Source organism: Pelodiscus sinensis, chromosome 4 (genome assembly GCF_049634645.1).
Source record: "Pelodiscus sinensis isolate JC-2024 chromosome 4, ASM4963464v1, whole genome shotgun sequence".
Taxonomy (NCBI): domain Eukaryota; kingdom Metazoa; phylum Chordata; order Testudines; family Trionychidae; genus Pelodiscus; species Pelodiscus sinensis.
The window spans coordinates 87183331-87199995 of record NC_134714.1 but is presented as its reverse complement, the minus strand read 5'-3'; the positions used below and the strand labels follow the sequence as shown (position 1 = coordinate 87199995).

Genomic DNA, 16665 nt, shown 5'->3' with positions numbered 1-16665 from the left:
ACAGCCAAGCCTTTTGTAAACACAGCCCAGCCCCACCTATGAATGAAGGCTGAAAGAGAGTTTCTGGGCATCGGAATCTTTCATTCCCAATGGTGATGACTTGCCCATCAGGAAGCTCATAACTTTTCTCAAGAGAAGAGGAGGAAGCGGCTGTTGCCATTTCATTCTCAAAATCCAAAGCCACATAGCAAAGCTTCTCCTTTATGTCCCGAACAATCTCACGCTCCGCTACAAACACCCAACAAAAATAAATAAGAAATGTTATTTTTAGAAAAGGATCGTATTGATTATATTTTTTATCCACATACAAGATGGCAGCCCGAAAACCTGCTCAGGACAGATTCCTTCACGAGTGCGTGTGGAGGGGGGGCACAGTCTAGTGGATTAATCACAGACTTGTAGAGTAGGAACTTGGGCTCTACTTGAGGTTCTGACATTGACCAATGAGAGGCCTCCAGAAAGTCACTTCACAATTCCATGTCCCAGTTTCTCCAAGTGTAAAATTATGATGATTGTGTCGTTGATTGTGTCATCATGGGTGGCGGATGAAAGCCCAGCTAGGGAAGACAAGCCGCAGCCCCGTCCCTCCTGCCTGAAGTGTTGCCCCTGGAACCAAGCCTTGCCCACCCCTAGCCGGATCCTTCCTGACCAGGTGGAGAGCTGCTGGAGCTGCCAGACTGCAGCTCTGGCCCCACCCCTCTCCAGCAGCTGGGGGGAGCCAGCCTTCCCCTGCGACTGAGGGAAACCAGACTCCTGGGGAAGGCTGGGACCACAGCCTGACAGCCTGGCTCCCCCCGGCTGCCTGAGAGGCCCCATCCCTCCCTGATGGCTGGGAGAAACTGGGTTGCCATACTGCGGCACTGGCCTTTCCCGGCAGCAGCCCCAGCCTTAGGTGGTCAGGCATGTAGGCAGTTTTGGGACAGCTCTGTCTTCCCCTGCCTACATTACTGACCACCCATGTGTGTCATGCTTCCTTCTAGGGCTACGGTGCAGATTAATTCATGTTTGTACCATCAAACGTCCACCAAACACCACAAGTCAAAACACAGTGGTAAAAATATAGCTCTATCCAAGTTCCTCTTGGGAACAAAATGGCTGTGATAGTACATGGGCAACACTTCTAAAGAAAAAGTATGTTGTAGGGATGTTAAATTGCAGTTATTTTACTAGTCAAGTAGTCAGTGGAATTTCCATGACTATTCAGCTACTCAATAGGCACTTCCACATTCTTCCTTTGAAATGTACAAGAGTCCCCGCTGGGGTTTTTGTACGTTTCAAAGGAGGAATGTGGAACTCCATGTGCAGCCCAGGGCTGACTCCGGACGGCATGCAGGCGTGCCAGCTTTGAAGTGTAGAAGAGTCCCCAGCAGGAGCTCTTTTGCATTTCCAAGCAGAAGCACCCACATGGAGCCCGGGATCAGCAGGGGACTCCTCATCTGACTGCAGGGTCCGCACCACATTTATCCAGAACCCGGGGTCAACTGACCCCGGGCTCCATGCATTTCAAAGCAGCAGCACCGCACAGCTGATCCCAGGCTCAGCTGTGCGGCACTGCTGCTTTAAAGTACCCCCTTCTCTCCCACTTTGCTTCCTCTATCTGATAGAGGCAGCAAGAGGGGGGAGGAGGGGAATTGACTAGTCGACTGATTATCAGATAAGCATTTGCTTATTGGATAGGAGACTAGTCCTTAACATCCTTAGTATGTTGTAGATTTCCTGTTCCTGCACAGTCAGCTCAGCACCAGCATGCAAGACCTTAGAGAAGCCCACTAGCTCACACAGTCCCTGTCTCTGGCTTATCGAGGGTTGTTCCCAGGAATACAGCTTTGGTGCAGCAAATCATATATGCTCTTGCCATCCAATATGACACCAAAAAGAGTGTGTACAAGGGCAACATGTAGGAGGGGCATGCATGGTCACATACCCCTCCCTAAAACACTGAAGGAGAGGCAAAGACCCAGTGGCAGAGCCAGAATGGAAGAGGGGGGCAGAGACTTTCCTCTTCTGGTTCTGGCTAAGCTGCCTTTCTAGAACACTGCCTGGGCGCAGGGCAGTAGCTACATTCTCCCCAAAAGCTGCTGTGCTGCATTTGGCAGCATCTGAGGTAGGCAGCATGGCTGGAGGCTACCTGGGACAGGCCAGAGAGACCCCACACATGAGGGAACGTGTGATGGGAAGGGGATGAGAGAGCAGGGGTCCTGAGCTGGGGGTGAAAACAAGTTGTAAAGGTCACGTGGAGAGATCACACGGGGGGTTACATTCCTTCCCACTTGGTGCTCCCTTTATGTCCCTTCCACTGAGTATACACATGTACATTGCATATGGAAGTCATCGTATTACCAGTGGTGACAAAAGAGTATCCTCTTTCTGTGAGAATTTTCATAAGATAATCGGTGAGATCTCTGCCTGCCAGATCCAGCCTCATGATGGCATGGGGCAAAGCATAACCCTCATAGATGGGAACATTGTGTGTGACACCATCCCCAGAGTCCAGAACTATTCCTGGGAAAAGAAGAAAGGGAAAAGCTCGGCATTCTCAGCCAACTTAGAATGCACAACCTCTGCACATTCTAAACAGAAAGCTGAAACGACAATAAAAGGATTTGTTAGGAGATGCTCATCTGACAAACTCTTTTGTCTTCATTATAAGTGGAGTCTGCTTGTGTGTAGTGGAAATTATTAGCATACACAAAAAAACAATTGCCTTTGGCAAAAGCATGAAGCATTCCGCAATTGTACTCTATTGTTCCCTCTCAACAGATGTTAATGAGCTCTTCATCTCAAAAGATCGAAAGCAGCATATGGACTAAAAATAATGTAAAACTACACACAGAGATCATCTCATCAACAATTAAAATACAACCTCCTCTGGGTTGACCACAGCAACTGTTTAACAGTGCACTTTATAATGTCGCTGGACTTGAGGTCAGGAAGTGAAGAGCACCATTTCCACTGAAAAGGAGATGAAAAGTTTTCGGTATGAAATGCACACACTGAATGGAGCCTTTTAAAGGAATCAACAATTTGCCACAAAGGTTGATTCCTGTAAACTGGTGGTCTGCTTACACAAATTAGACCAGCAACAGGCAACTTAGGCTAGTGAGTGGGCCATTTGAGTGGCCCTCCATCATCTCAGGGGGCTGCAAGATTGTCTTAACCAAAACGGTCTCCTGAGATAGGGTAGTTTTGCTAACTGCGCTTACATTTGTGCTGACTGAAATGTAGCAGTGCTTTGACTGGATGCAGAGGGACTGCATGACTCTCACAATCAATGCTGTGTACAATCAGCATGCACCTCCCTTCGGGTGTGTCTAAATTATATGGCTCCGTCGATGGAGCCATGTAGATTAGGCTGACTAGCAGAGGGAAATGAAGCAGCGATTTAAATAATCGCGGCTTCATTTAAATTTAAATGTCTGCCACGCTCTGCTGACCAGCTGATGATCAGCTGTTTGTCAGCAGATCAGGGCAGTCTGGACGCACCGCCGTCGACAAGGAAGCCTTTGTCAACCGCGCAGGTATGCCTCGTGAAACCAGGTTTACCTGCGCTGGTCGACAAAGGCTTCCTTGTCAACAGCGGCGCGTCCAGACTGCCCCGATCTGCCGACAAACAGCTGATCATCAGCTGGTCAGCAGAGCGCGGCAGCCATTTAAATTTAAATGAAGCCGTGATTATTTAAATTGCGGCTTCATGTCCCTCTGCCAATCAGCCTAACCTACATGGCTCCATCGATGGAGCCATGTAGTTTAGACACATCCTTCATGTGCCCTTGCTTTGTGTCATTTTAGTAATATCGGTAGAAAAAAACAATGTGGAAGGAAACTAGCAGAATGTGACAATCCTGCTCACAGGTAATGGTAAACAAAATGTCTTGTAGGCCACACGCAGAACCCTAATGGGCCACATGAAGCCCTTGGGCCACAAGTTGCCTATCACTGAACTAGACTGTGGTACCACATTGTAAAGAACAGATGGTATTTTCAATTTTGTTCAAAATGTAGTGAGGCCTGAGTGTTACTGAAATAAAATGTATTGCCTTAATGCTTGCTCAGCTGTTAAACGGAGGTCAGGAGAGATCTCTTTGTTAATGTTAATCATCCCTTCACAGCAGACTCTGAATCAGATAATACAGAAGTACAGTGTTTACAGAAGACATTTTCTTAAAATGATTCAATGGTATGCCTTCGTCAGGAACATGTTTAATGGTAAAGATATCATGGAAGTAAATACGCAATTTGGGCATTTGGTACATTATTCGGTTAAGCGGTTGCTCCTTTTATCTGGTGTGCAGTTAAGTAGAGACTCAATTTATATAATTTTTCTTAGGGGTGCTGAAAAAATGTATACAGTGACGGTGCTGAGAGCCATTGAACCAAACTGTAAACCATCTATATAATGGAAATAACTATATAATGGAAATAACTATATAATAGCCAGGGGGTGCTGTAGCACCCATCCCCTCCCCCTAGCCCCTCTAGTTCCAGCACGTATGCTTTCTCTAATATAAACATATGTTCTGTGCTCCTCACAGAAATTCTCCTATAACTTAACAGGTAAGTGTGTGTGTAGGGGGGTGAATTTGAAGGAAAGAAGTTCTATTCCTGCAGTGTCTAGGGCCATGATGTGCTTGTGTAGTACAGTGGCAAGCATACAGTTCCTAGATGTTTATTGTTGCATAAAAAAGATTCCACCTGAGCTTACTTGATTTTATACATGCATTTTCTGAAACTACACTAAACTGTAAGGTCTAAGGTTTTAAACTGCACCTCAATGTGATCTTTGTCAAACCTTGCAACTTGCTGTAATCTTTGTCAAAGTTTGCAACTCTCAAACTTACTGTGAGCTGCAACTTTGTAACTCTCAGCCACTTTGTAACTTGCTCTAAACTGCATTCTCCCGTGTGTGTGTGTGTGTGTGTGTGTGTGTGTGTGTGTGTGTGTTTGTGATTTTTGTTTGAAGTTGCAATGCTAAGACTGGAGCACATGGTGATGAGTCATCACAGACTGCTGCTTTTGCAGGATAAAGGGAAGTCTGAGCATGCTCCCTGATGACAAGGTGAATGAGTTACAGGAGCCATTCGGATACTATATAAGGAGAGGGAGCTCATGTTAAGACTCCTCTCTTTCTTTCCCTGCTCTTGAGAAACTCCTCTCTACAGCCAGTGTCTCTCCTCCTGACCAGCTTCCCCAGCCATGATGAGCAGACAGACCCTCCAGGAGCTACATGACTAGGCTCCTTCTGTAACCCATATGCCTGTTTAAGTGTATGAGTGCCTGAGGGCAGGAATGAATGTATGTGAATGAATGTAGGGGTGTGTGTGCTTGTTTGTTTGTGTGTGTGAGAGAAATAGCTCTGTATCTTCTTTAGTTTAAACCTTTGGTGGCAGCTCTGTCTTCTTTAGTTTAACCTTGTAGTGCAAATAGTGGACTGCTAATTCCTCAAACAATAAACCAATACTAGTGTAACCCTGGGTGGTCTCAGTGAGAAAATTTTTGGGGTAACAGTTATAGACTCCTAACAGAACATATATAAAAGTTTCAGAGGAGTAGCTGAGTTAGTCTATAACAGGAAAAACTTAAAAAACAACAATTAGTCTGGTAGCATTTTAAAGACTAACAAAACATGTAGATGGTATCATGAGCTTTCATGAGCATAGCCCACTTCTTCAGATGACTCCTTCAGAGAGTGTCATCTGAAGAAGTGGGCTGTGCCCATGAAAGAACATGTATAGTGGGTCTGTATAGAGAGCCCTGCAAATCTGCAGATATCCACTTTATATCTGGTTATCTGTGAATGCAGATATTCGTGACCCATTTTTGGTCACAACTTTGTATCTGCGCAGGGCTCTCTCTATATCAGCATACATAAGAGAGAGACAAACAATAAGACTAACACCCATAGAAACTCACCAGTGGTCCGACCAGATGCATACAGAGATAGAACTGCCTGAATTGCTACATACATAGCAGGCACATTGAATGTCTCAAACATGATCTGCAATTAAGAGTTTAAGAATCTTTAGGCTATAAAATCAGGAGTATTTGAAGAGACAATAACTCTTTTCTTAACGTGTAGATCACTTGCTAGTGCAGGTTTATACCCACAACTCGTGTCCCCAGCAACCTACTAAGATTAATTTAATCTGTTTACTCATGTGTAAACAAAATTCTGTGTCAACTCACAGGAAAAAAATTACCTTAATACATATATTTTATCTCTTTAAAATATATTCCAATTATAAATAGGGATTTAGAACACAATGTGAATAGTGTTTGAGCTTAAAAGTTAATTATTGTTCTTCAACTATTTTCAGCTATAAAGAAATATTATTTAATTGTGCACCTTTTCCAATAATGTTACTCTTCACATAAATATGATATATCTTGTTGGTAAAGTTTACCCACTGGTCTAAAACAAAAAGCAAAACAAATTACATACATTTTATATTATTTTTCCTGTATTTTAATGTTACTTTTTTATTTAAAAGTCCGAGTCTGGGATTTTGTTTTGTTGTTTTATTTTAAACCACTAACCCCTCTTTATCTGCTCTGATCCTGGTGTCAAAGCATTATAGAATCATAGAATACTAGGACTGGAAGGGACCTCAAGAGGTCATTGAGTCCAGTCTCCTACCCCCATGGCAGGACCCAGTACTGTCTAGACCATCCCTGATAGACATTTATCTAACCTACTCTTAAATATCTCCAGAGATGGAGATTCCACAACCTCCCTAATATTATATAATATAATATAATCACAAATTTCCTTTGCTTTCCACACTTGTTTTCCAAGAACTTGCAATAGCAAAGAGTTATAAACAATATACACATTTGTGACCCCCTTCATGTGAAGATTTTAAAGCTCTTTATAAATATGAATATTAAGTGGCACATTGCCCCAGTGAAGTGGGTGTTGTTATGGACAATTTACAGATAGGGAAACTAAGGGAAAGAGAGGGTAACTGACTTATCTAAAATGACAAATATAACTGGAGCCACATTGGTCCCAGGATATTAAAGAGACAAGGTGGCTGAGGCAATATCTTTTAATAGGTCAGTTTCTGTAGGTGAGAGAGACAAGCTTTTGAGCTGCTCAGGCCTGAAGAAGAGCTCCCTGTAGCTCAAAAGCATGTCTCTCTCACCAACAGAAGTTGTTCCAAACCTCATCTCATTGTCTCTCCAAAATGACAAAGGAAGTAAGGGGCGTAATGAGAATAGAATTCAAGAGTCCTCTCTCCTAGTCCTTGCTCTAATCACTATACAAGAATGACTCACTGTTTACCTCCCCACTCTGATAAAAATCTTCCCAGATGCCACTGTTTCCCCTGAGATATTAGACCTTGACACCCCCAAGACAATTGATATCACTTCTTCCAATGCTGGCAAAGAATGTTCCTGAAGCAATGCACTTACCATCCCTCTCCCACAAACTGGGAGACACCTTTGCAACAAACCTTTGTCAGCTCCACTTGCAGTGTGCTCAAATTCTCTCCTCATGCAGTTTTTGCCATGGAGTGCTGCTACAGCACCACTCTGCTTGTGTAGGGTTTAACCCAAAGTTCAATTAAATCAACTGAACCTTCCTGTTGACCTCACTAGGCTTTTGGCTTAGGCCCATATTGGGCCATATTCTGTGAGGTGGGCATACAGAGATGTAAACTATATAAACCTAGCCCCTAGCCTGCAAGAGGATTAGAGGGGTCAACGGTGACATTCTGTAGGTACTTACAGCAGGCTCACTCATTGCTACAATATTGAGAAACGTCTATGTTACAGGGCAGATCTTCAAAGACATAAGCAGCACTTAGGTACCTTAACAAATATGCTTCTATGTACGTACTGCAGGTTCTCCCTCAGGTTTCCACCAGGTGGAGCAGCTTTAGTTTCCAAGTGGCCTCCCTAGGAACTCTGCCAGTGAAGGCTGTTTGGGCATGCACTGATAACATGGCTGCATCCCTTTCCCAGGCAGTGCTGCCCACTTTCCCAGAAGCAATTTGTCCCCCCTAGTGGAAGGAATTCTATGGCCACATCCCACCACTACAACTTCCCTCTCAGACCTGCATCTACACCAGTGGAAACCAATGAAGACCGATGGGTTAAACTTAGACTCTTGATTTCATTCGCATCTTTGCAAAGAGACTGTGGTTTAACAAAAAGAATTTGTTTCTTTCAGTGACCAACTATATTCTAATTACTGACATTTCATTTCCAGTTAATGACTTCTCATTGCATAATGGCAAATAAACCCTACCAGGGTTGTTGAAAGCAGCTGCCTTCGTCAAGTGCTTTGCAATACCCCCTGGGCTGCATTACCTCCAAGTAAGGTGCTGTGTCAGTTCCTATTGTTTAGTTAACTCATTTCCATTGTCACTAGATATATAAAGGTCATACCCAATGCATGGCAAAAATGTGCCTGAAGGGAAATGCAGATCCATATATAACTTGTACTGACACTGAGGGTGTGTCTAAACTACATGGCTCCATCAACGGAACCATGTAGATGAGTTTACTAGACATAGCAAAATGAAGTGGCGATTTAAATAATCGCTGCTTCATTTACATCAAAATGGCCACCGCGCTGCGCCGATCAGCTGATTGTCAGCACAGCGTGGTAGTCTAGACGGGGATCAGCCGACCCCAGAACCCTTTGTCATCAGATCCTTTATGCCTTGTGAAACGTGAAACGAGGCATAAAGGATCTGACGACAAAGGGTTCTGGGGTCGGCTGATCCCTATCTAGACTACCGTGCTGTGCCAACAATCAGTGCACCTGAAAATTTGACAGTATTTTGGCTGAGGGCAATGCCTGTTAACAAAGTTTTCAGGTTAACAGAGTGCGGGATAACAAAGGTTTTACTGTATATAGGGCAGGGCTATTCAACTTTGGAAGCCCTGGGGGACCACAATGATACTCATAGCACATGCAGAGGGCTGCAACTTAAGTGTGGCTACATATACATGCAAATATATATGTAAATAGTTTTTCACACTGATAGGCATGAATACAAAGATTAAGGCAAGCGTATACAACACACAGACCCTATTTAAGTTAGTTCTGCTGATATTAATAAAATGCAATATTTTCCCGATTTCCACCCATATGACAGCACTTTTAACAGTCCAGGAATTTAACTACTAAAACACATATCAATAGACAACCATTATATTAACTACTTTTTTGTTTTGGTTCCCATGTTGAGCCCCGTGTAAACCCAAACCGCACTGTGGGCCACAAACAAAAGGGCTGCAGGTCGCATGCGGCTCACGAGCTGCTTGTTGAGTAGCCCTGATATAGGGTGTCACTCCAGCCACATGGCAATGGGCAGACAGGTTGTGAACCATGCAGGGGCAGGACTAGAGAGAGGCATGGGAAAATTTTCAAGAAAGATTTAGATAAAAAGTAAAGAAAATTACAGTTTCCCTGTGGAGCCAAGGGATGGATGTGGTTGGGAGGGAATTAATGCAAATAACATACTGCGTATTCAAATATGCATATTAACTCATTACATCATGCAGACATGTGTGTGATAGGTGCCATCTTGGCCAGCTCCATGGATTGAATTGGAGACTTCCAACACAACTGAAGGCTTAAATCACTACAGCCCCAGCTACAGAGCCTGGCTTTTTAGCTCCATCTGTAGCAGGCTTGTATTATCTGTGGAGCTGGGGAAACACAAAACATCCATTAAGCAGTGAATTACATATTTCCTCTGGAGAAAGCTCAACCTGAGTATATGAAGCCTACAGTAGTCTGAATCCCAGAAAAGCCCCCACTTAAGTGACAGTTACATCTACTCTGATACACTGGGGTTTGACCTGACAACCAGCAGAGGAAAAAGTCTGAGTCTCTATAGTTGGAGCTAAAGAACCACACTCTTGTGAACAAAGATTCTCAAACTGTGGCCTGGGGATAGTTTTGTCTAAGGTGCACACCTGGGCTGCTGCACATCAGAGAATGAAGGGCTGCCCATCTAATTAGAAGCTTACAAACATGGCTTCACTATGTAGATGCCTGGACCCTCACATGTAAGGTGAGATGGTGGCGTTGGGGAAACAGATGGTAAGTGGGGTGAGAAGAGGGGGTGGGGGAATTTGGGACATTGTAGGGCTGCAGTGGTCAGAGAAAGAGGCTACCTGTGCAGCACAACTTTAACAATATCTAAAGCGTTACCTGAGTCATTTTTTCCCGGTTAGCTTTAGGATTTAGGGGGGCCTCAGTCAGCAGTACAGGATGCTCCTCTGGGGCAACGCGAAGCTCATTGTAGAACGAATGATGCCAAATCTAAAATGAAAAGATGGCTTAGGGCATCATTTTGCTAGCTGCTTCCTTTTTTGGTGGGTAAGACAGAAGTTGAAAGAGGAATTTCTCAAATCGAGTACAGAACATGGATTTTGATACCTTGTAAATATAGTCATACAAAAATATATAATCGGGGTGGGCAAATTCTGCTGTTATTTAAAGCTGAAATCAATGGGTTTGAAAGAGTATAACAGTGTAGATTTGGGACCAATTTCTATACAATAGAATCTTTCTACTTCGGATATCAAGATAGGCAGCCTGTAATCCTTATTAAGTGGCTGTGCCCATTAAAGTTCAAATCCAAATGCAGTAGCTGCCCTAAGCATTGGAGAGTTATGTGAGGGAAGGTATTTTCCAGTCCAGGCTGCAGAGTTTCTCCATGGCTTCTATGGTATCCTAAATGTCACCATCAATAGGGATTTTAGGTTCTAGCTGATGTAGGCTTTATAAATAAAGTCCAGAGTTTTCCAACATCTGTGAAAATCAGATGGCTAGACCTGGACCCAGAGTTGAATTGTCATTAGTCTACATTAACTGAATTTATTTGCCAGGTAATTTGTAAAGCACACTGGAATCTTTCATGGCTGATGGTGCTGTGTATATCTGGCAATGCAAGCTTTGACAGTCCTCCCACCACAAACTTCAGTCCCCCAGCTATCACAGTCTAAGTGTTTTTTTGTTAAGAAAAATCTAAGGGTATTCCTTTCCTTCCTGAGTGTGTAAACTCTGCAAACTGCCAAAGGGGAAGCTGGTGAGTAACAAGAATCACTCCCTTCCTCCTTGGCAAAATCTTCTCATTTCTGGGTGGTTTTTTAACTCATTCATGTTTCAGACAATGATTCTTAATTTGATCCAATGGCAGATATTTATTTCCAGGTAATTAACTTCCCAAAGCAAAAAAACTTCTGGGTGCTGTTGTTGGTCAGGTTACTTTTACTTTGACCAAATTCCAGTAGATAGCTTTGCCTAAATGAGGACTTTGAGACTTGGATCAGCATAGTGTAAATGCAACCAATAAGGTTCTAGATCCTACTGCCACAGCTGAGGAATAACTAGAATAAAAGTATATGTACAACTTGGAAAAATTAAAAAGCCTCAGCAATTTTTATTGTCAAGACAAGATCAATCACCATGATTGCTCCACTAATGTACTATATACTCTTCCCCATAAGTTCTATGTATCTGTTCTTTTATGGATTGTGCCTATTTCTGCCTGTCCGACATATCGTGATGCTACCCAAAACAAATTAATAATGACTCGGACAAAATGAAATTAAGAAAAACACTCACCTTTTCCATGTCATCCCAGTTAGTGATAATCCCATGCTCAATGGGGTATTTCAGTGTCAGGATCCCTCTTTTACTCTGGGCTTCATCCCCAACGTAACTGTCTTTTTGGCCCATTCCTACCATAACACCCTGGAAAATGTAGTCATCAACAATTAGTGTTGTACTGTGTATTTTAAAGGGACATTGCTATCTTGAAAAAAATCATATTTCTGTCTGAAAATGTTGTATCTACTCTAGTTACTATCCTTGGCGCTTTTTTTTTTTTTTTTTTTGCAATACCTATAACTGAAAAATTAGAGAGGAAAAATATTTATTTTTCCACTTTTTCTCTGTGCATTTGGCACTGCTTTGTGTCCAGTCAGTTTCACCATTACCCCTGTTGAGCTGCATGCATTTGTTGAGCTTAAAACTGCATGTTAACTCTAATGATTAATAATACCCAATGGAGAAGACAAAGAGTTAAATTGTATACAATGTTTTGTGCCTTCACTATTGCAGGTTTTCATTATGTTTTATTCATAGCTACTGAGACACATTTTAGTTTTCAGAAATATAACATCCTGACCTTGAATTCCATGCATTCTTTTACTGAAAGAAGTAAACCACTTTTGACAGGCAGAAAAATATATTTTATATTTTGTGGCAAGCATTCACTTTTGAAAATTATTAAATTGTTGAAAATACAGGTATTTCTTTTTTAAATATAAAAGACATTTAAGCAGTTAAAAAAGCTGCTAGCCTCAGAATTGTGCTAATCAGTTTTACTTAAATTGATAAAGGGATGTTACCGAGGACTCTAACTGGAAACTTAATTGTCTCTACCAGCGCTTAATGTAATTATAATGGATCTTATTTCTATTATAAATTTGGTTGCTAGTAGTATTTATGGTCTCCCAGCAATACATTTTATTTATGCTAATTGTTCTCTAACAGCTAAGGATCATTAGTCAATTGCCCTCACTAGTCACCTAACCTCAGTTTAAGGTCCTAGTGTTCACACTGTTTTATAATGGGAGGTAAAAGACAACAACCAATGTCATGCTAAATAACAATGTCAAATCACGGGAATAGATGGATTTTTTTAGTTACTAACTGGCAATTATTATTACAACGCTGAAAGTATTTACAGTGAAATGTTCATGAGATCATTTAACATATTATTGACTTGCTAAGCCCACTCTCTATGATGTTGCAGCACCAGTTGCAGTTCCACTAATGCACATGAATACCATTGGAATGACCATTGAAATGTTACTGGAGATCACTAATTGACTTTACAACCTGACAATACCTCTTCCAGAGAACTGGCAAAAGCATTAGGGCAAGAAAGCTTAGTCCCAAACAATCATCTGACCCAAGTCTCCAGTTTCTAAACATACACATGTCCCATGGAAACCTGTGGAAGTTGGCATGCATTAGAACTGGATCATTGGAGAAGATCAGACAAGTTCAAAAATATTTGGTCTAACTTTTTAGAAAGCTTGGATTAACTCCAAGTGGATGGAAGCCAAGATGTGTGTCTCCCTTTCTTTTCCTGCCCCTTACCTTTCTTTTCCTTCTCATTCCATAAGTTCTTGCCCTTTTGTCTTTTTTTCCTGCTCTCCCTGATTTTGAGGGGAAAACATTAATTAAATAAAATTTTTAAAAAGTCATACACCCTATGTTATGCTTATATCATACCTAACATAGTTTTCAAGGGCTGTGTTAGAGAAATAAAACCATACAACACTCCTTTTGGAAGAAACTGACCTGGTGTCGAGGACGTCCAACAATCGATGGAAAAACAGCCCTTGGTGCATCATCCCCTGCAAATCCAGCTTTGCAAAGCCCAGAGCCATTATCACATACAAGAGCAGTCGTTTCATCTTCATCACACATTGTATCTCACAGTTGTGGCTGTAGCAACTGCTACTTACTGCAGGTGGCTGGGGGCAGAAGCAGCTTTTGATCATTTAGATATTATATTGCTGTAAGAAAGTCTTAAAAAATAACCCTAAGCACTGAAGACTACACTCATACCCCAATTCAGCATAGCACTTAAGCGTATGCTTAACTTTCAGCAAGAGTAGGTCCCAGTGAAGCTAGTCAAATTACTCATGCTTAAAGTTAAACATACGCTGAAGGTTTGCTAGATCAAGACCTTCACCTCCCACATCCAAAAGGCAAATCCCTTGCCTTGTGTGACCTCTCAAGTACCCCCAAAGTGTCCAGAGGCATCTTGGTGTCATTAAATGACCATTAGTCACATTCATTCAGAACAGAGATGTTCAACTTTCCCATTAACATCAGTGTGAGTAGCCCTATTGTGCCAGGGCTCACTTAACTATTCCAGATGATCCAGTTTTCCTTGTACTCAGATAGCTAAGACTGAATTCCATATATCCCCTGGGATGCCATTTCAGGAGGTTTTTAGCACTAAATTGCATGTGAAAGTGTCAGAGTAACACAATCCATTGTATTAAACACTATTTGCGTTGTCTACAAAAATATTCCAAATTCCTCTCCCCCCACCACAGTGTGTAAGAGCCAATCTCAGAAATGAATGACTAAAATAATCCTCCCACAACGTTTCTGCTGTGTGTTTCTAAATGGCAGCTGCTCTGTTAAGTGCTTGCTACAGGACCTATTCTATATTTGTAAATGGTGAATTCCTTATCAATGGGGTTATTCTAGGAAGTGGAGCAGTACATGACTGGCTCAAGTAGCCCAAACTAGCAGCTCACCAACACATTAGGTGAAATCCTGGCCCCATTAAAACTGATGGCACAATTCCCACTGATTTCACTGGAACCTAGGTTTCTCCTATAGACTCCTGTTTAGGATCCTGCAAGTTTACTTTTCAGACCCGGTGCTCCCCTCCATTTACATGGGCAGAAACATAGCAACTTACAGAAGTGTCTCTGCCTCTGCTCAGGTGAGGGGCATGGAGATTCAAGGAGCAGCATGACCCTGGTGCCCCTCAGTCATGCAGAAATAAATGGTGCTCACAATTATACTAATCCCAAGCTACATCTGCACCCTCTCTGAGATGGTGGATCTTTGGAAGGCATGAACAGAGAAGCCAATGCCAGCTCGGCTTCTCAGGGTACTATGGTGCCGTGGAGCAGGTACATCCTCTCCCCATGATTTCTGCAGTTCTAGGGGTAAGCTGGCATGTCCCATGACCTTTCCATGGCCCTCACACCCATCCACCAAAAAGAAATATTTATTTTAAAGTCTCCCTCCCTGCTATGTTTTATGAAGCAAGGGTATACTTAGTAAACTGATTAATTAATTGGAGGTCAATCAGAAAACAGCTGGATTTGTGAGCAATGGAAATGCTAAAAGTGAATAAATTACTCGTGCCACTGAAAGTTTAATGGGGTTTTCCCCTCATTACACAGCAAAGCATCAGTGCGTTAAACTTCTTGACTTTTTTCTAAAGTCATGACAAAAACATCACAGTACAGTATATCAGCAACCAGCAAAAAATTCACTAACCATCCTCTTCTGTGATGAGACTGTAAATAACTAATGAGATTTTACTTGCCCATTTCTGTTCCTTCCCTCCTCACCTGCTCAATTATACCCCTTTCCCCAGGAAACAGAATTTTGAAAGGGTGATATTGATCAAACTAAATATTAAATTGGTCAATACCAAAAGATGTGATCATGATGCAAAGAGCAGCATTCCAAAATATCATTAAAGAGAAATCATTTTAACTTTTATTAACTTATCTCTATCCAAAACACTCTTCCGTGAACGGATAGTTTGATCACCCAATTGTTAACTGTACTAAATACATTCACTTAGTAACTTAATTACTATTGCTAGTGTTGTCTTCTCTTTCTGAACAGTCACACTAACTTTGATTGTTGTTTCTAAACAGCCAGTCACGCTGACTTTGATTGTTGTTTACTGTCTTCTGAAACCATGTGTTTGATAATTTCATTCACTGATGTGACTCTGACATTATAAAGATGGGTCCAGATTACAATTTTATTTACATGGGTGAAAATCTGGAGTCAGAACAAGGGACACTGCAATGGAATTCCCTTAGGTTTGCACTAGTGCATCTGAGATAGAGTGAGATTCTAAAAGCCTAAAACTGGGGAAATATTTTCTTTCACAAGTCTAGTTCTCCCAAAAGGCTCTGCTAGCTCACGCTGGCTCTAGGCAGAGATGTAGAGGACATGCTGCTGGATTTGCTTTGCAATAGCTTAGTGGTGAAACATACATTGCTCCCAGTCACACATATGCTAAGTATCTCTGGTACATAAAAGTCAGATTAAGTGCATTACTATTTAAAAACTAGGTAAACCATTGTGTTAAAAAAGCATCACAGAAAAATCTCAAGACAACTTTGAGTTGCTCATGTAAATACTGATTATGGATCAAATTATATCTCCAGTTTTTAATGCTTAGTTCCCAAGCCACTGGGGGTTATTGTGTAGATGCAACCAATAGCAGATTTTGGCCCTTTATCTTCAGAAACAAAGCCACACTTTGCTTATTATTTCTATTAGGCCTCAACTGCTGAAGCATCCAACACTTAGGACCCATCTGTTCAGCCTGCAGCAGAGAGCCTCCCAGCCTAGGTCAACACTAGATGTGAGCTAGGGGGACTTGTGCTAGGACTCAGAAAAATAGCTCACAAACAGTGCTTTGAAACTGCAGCGTGACTTCCGAAACCCGGCTCCTTCCCTAGGTTTACAGTGCAGCACTTTCAGAATATGCCAAGATGGGATGGTGCCTGTAGCTTTCTCAGAACCTACAGAAGCATTAACCATTAGCTCCTTTCCTTTCCACTAAGGCAGCTCTTTGGATATCTGCTGTCGGTATTCAGAATGGAAAGGAGAATTACAAAAATGCTACTAACAATACCCACTAAAATATTAGGATAATTTAGGAGAAAATGGGTTTAATGGTCTTTGGAGAAAATTATTAAAAGATCCCTGACTACAACTTAGGGATCCCAAGCTATATTTTTATCCTTACCCTTTTTCATACAATGAAGAGTTTAAACATGGCTGCTGCTTAAGTCAATACTTCTCTTGTAAACTTTTGTTTCAGAATAAAGGATGTTAAGTGTTGC

The 16665-nt window shown here is 42.0% G+C and overlaps 1 protein-coding gene across 1 annotated transcript in view; it reads right to left on the bottom strand.

Annotated features, from left to right (window-relative positions):
- Positions 1 to 16665, bottom strand: part of LOC102450720 (actin, aortic smooth muscle-like) — a 29814-nt gene that overhangs the window by 6005 nt on the left and 7144 nt on the right. Inside the window, exons 2-7 of the mRNA XM_075927687.1 lie at positions 13340 to 13515; positions 11591 to 11719; positions 10172 to 10282; positions 5911 to 5995; positions 2341 to 2502; positions 37 to 228 (exon numbers count right to left, since the gene is read on the bottom strand). Coding sequence (XP_075783802.1) covers positions 37 to 228; positions 2341 to 2502; positions 5911 to 5995; positions 10172 to 10282; positions 11591 to 11719; positions 13340 to 13468 — 808 coding nt within the window. The 5' untranslated portion in view covers positions 13469 to 13515. The remainder of the gene's footprint in view (positions 1 to 36; positions 229 to 2340; positions 2503 to 5910; positions 5996 to 10171; positions 10283 to 11590; positions 11720 to 13339; positions 13516 to 16665) is intronic.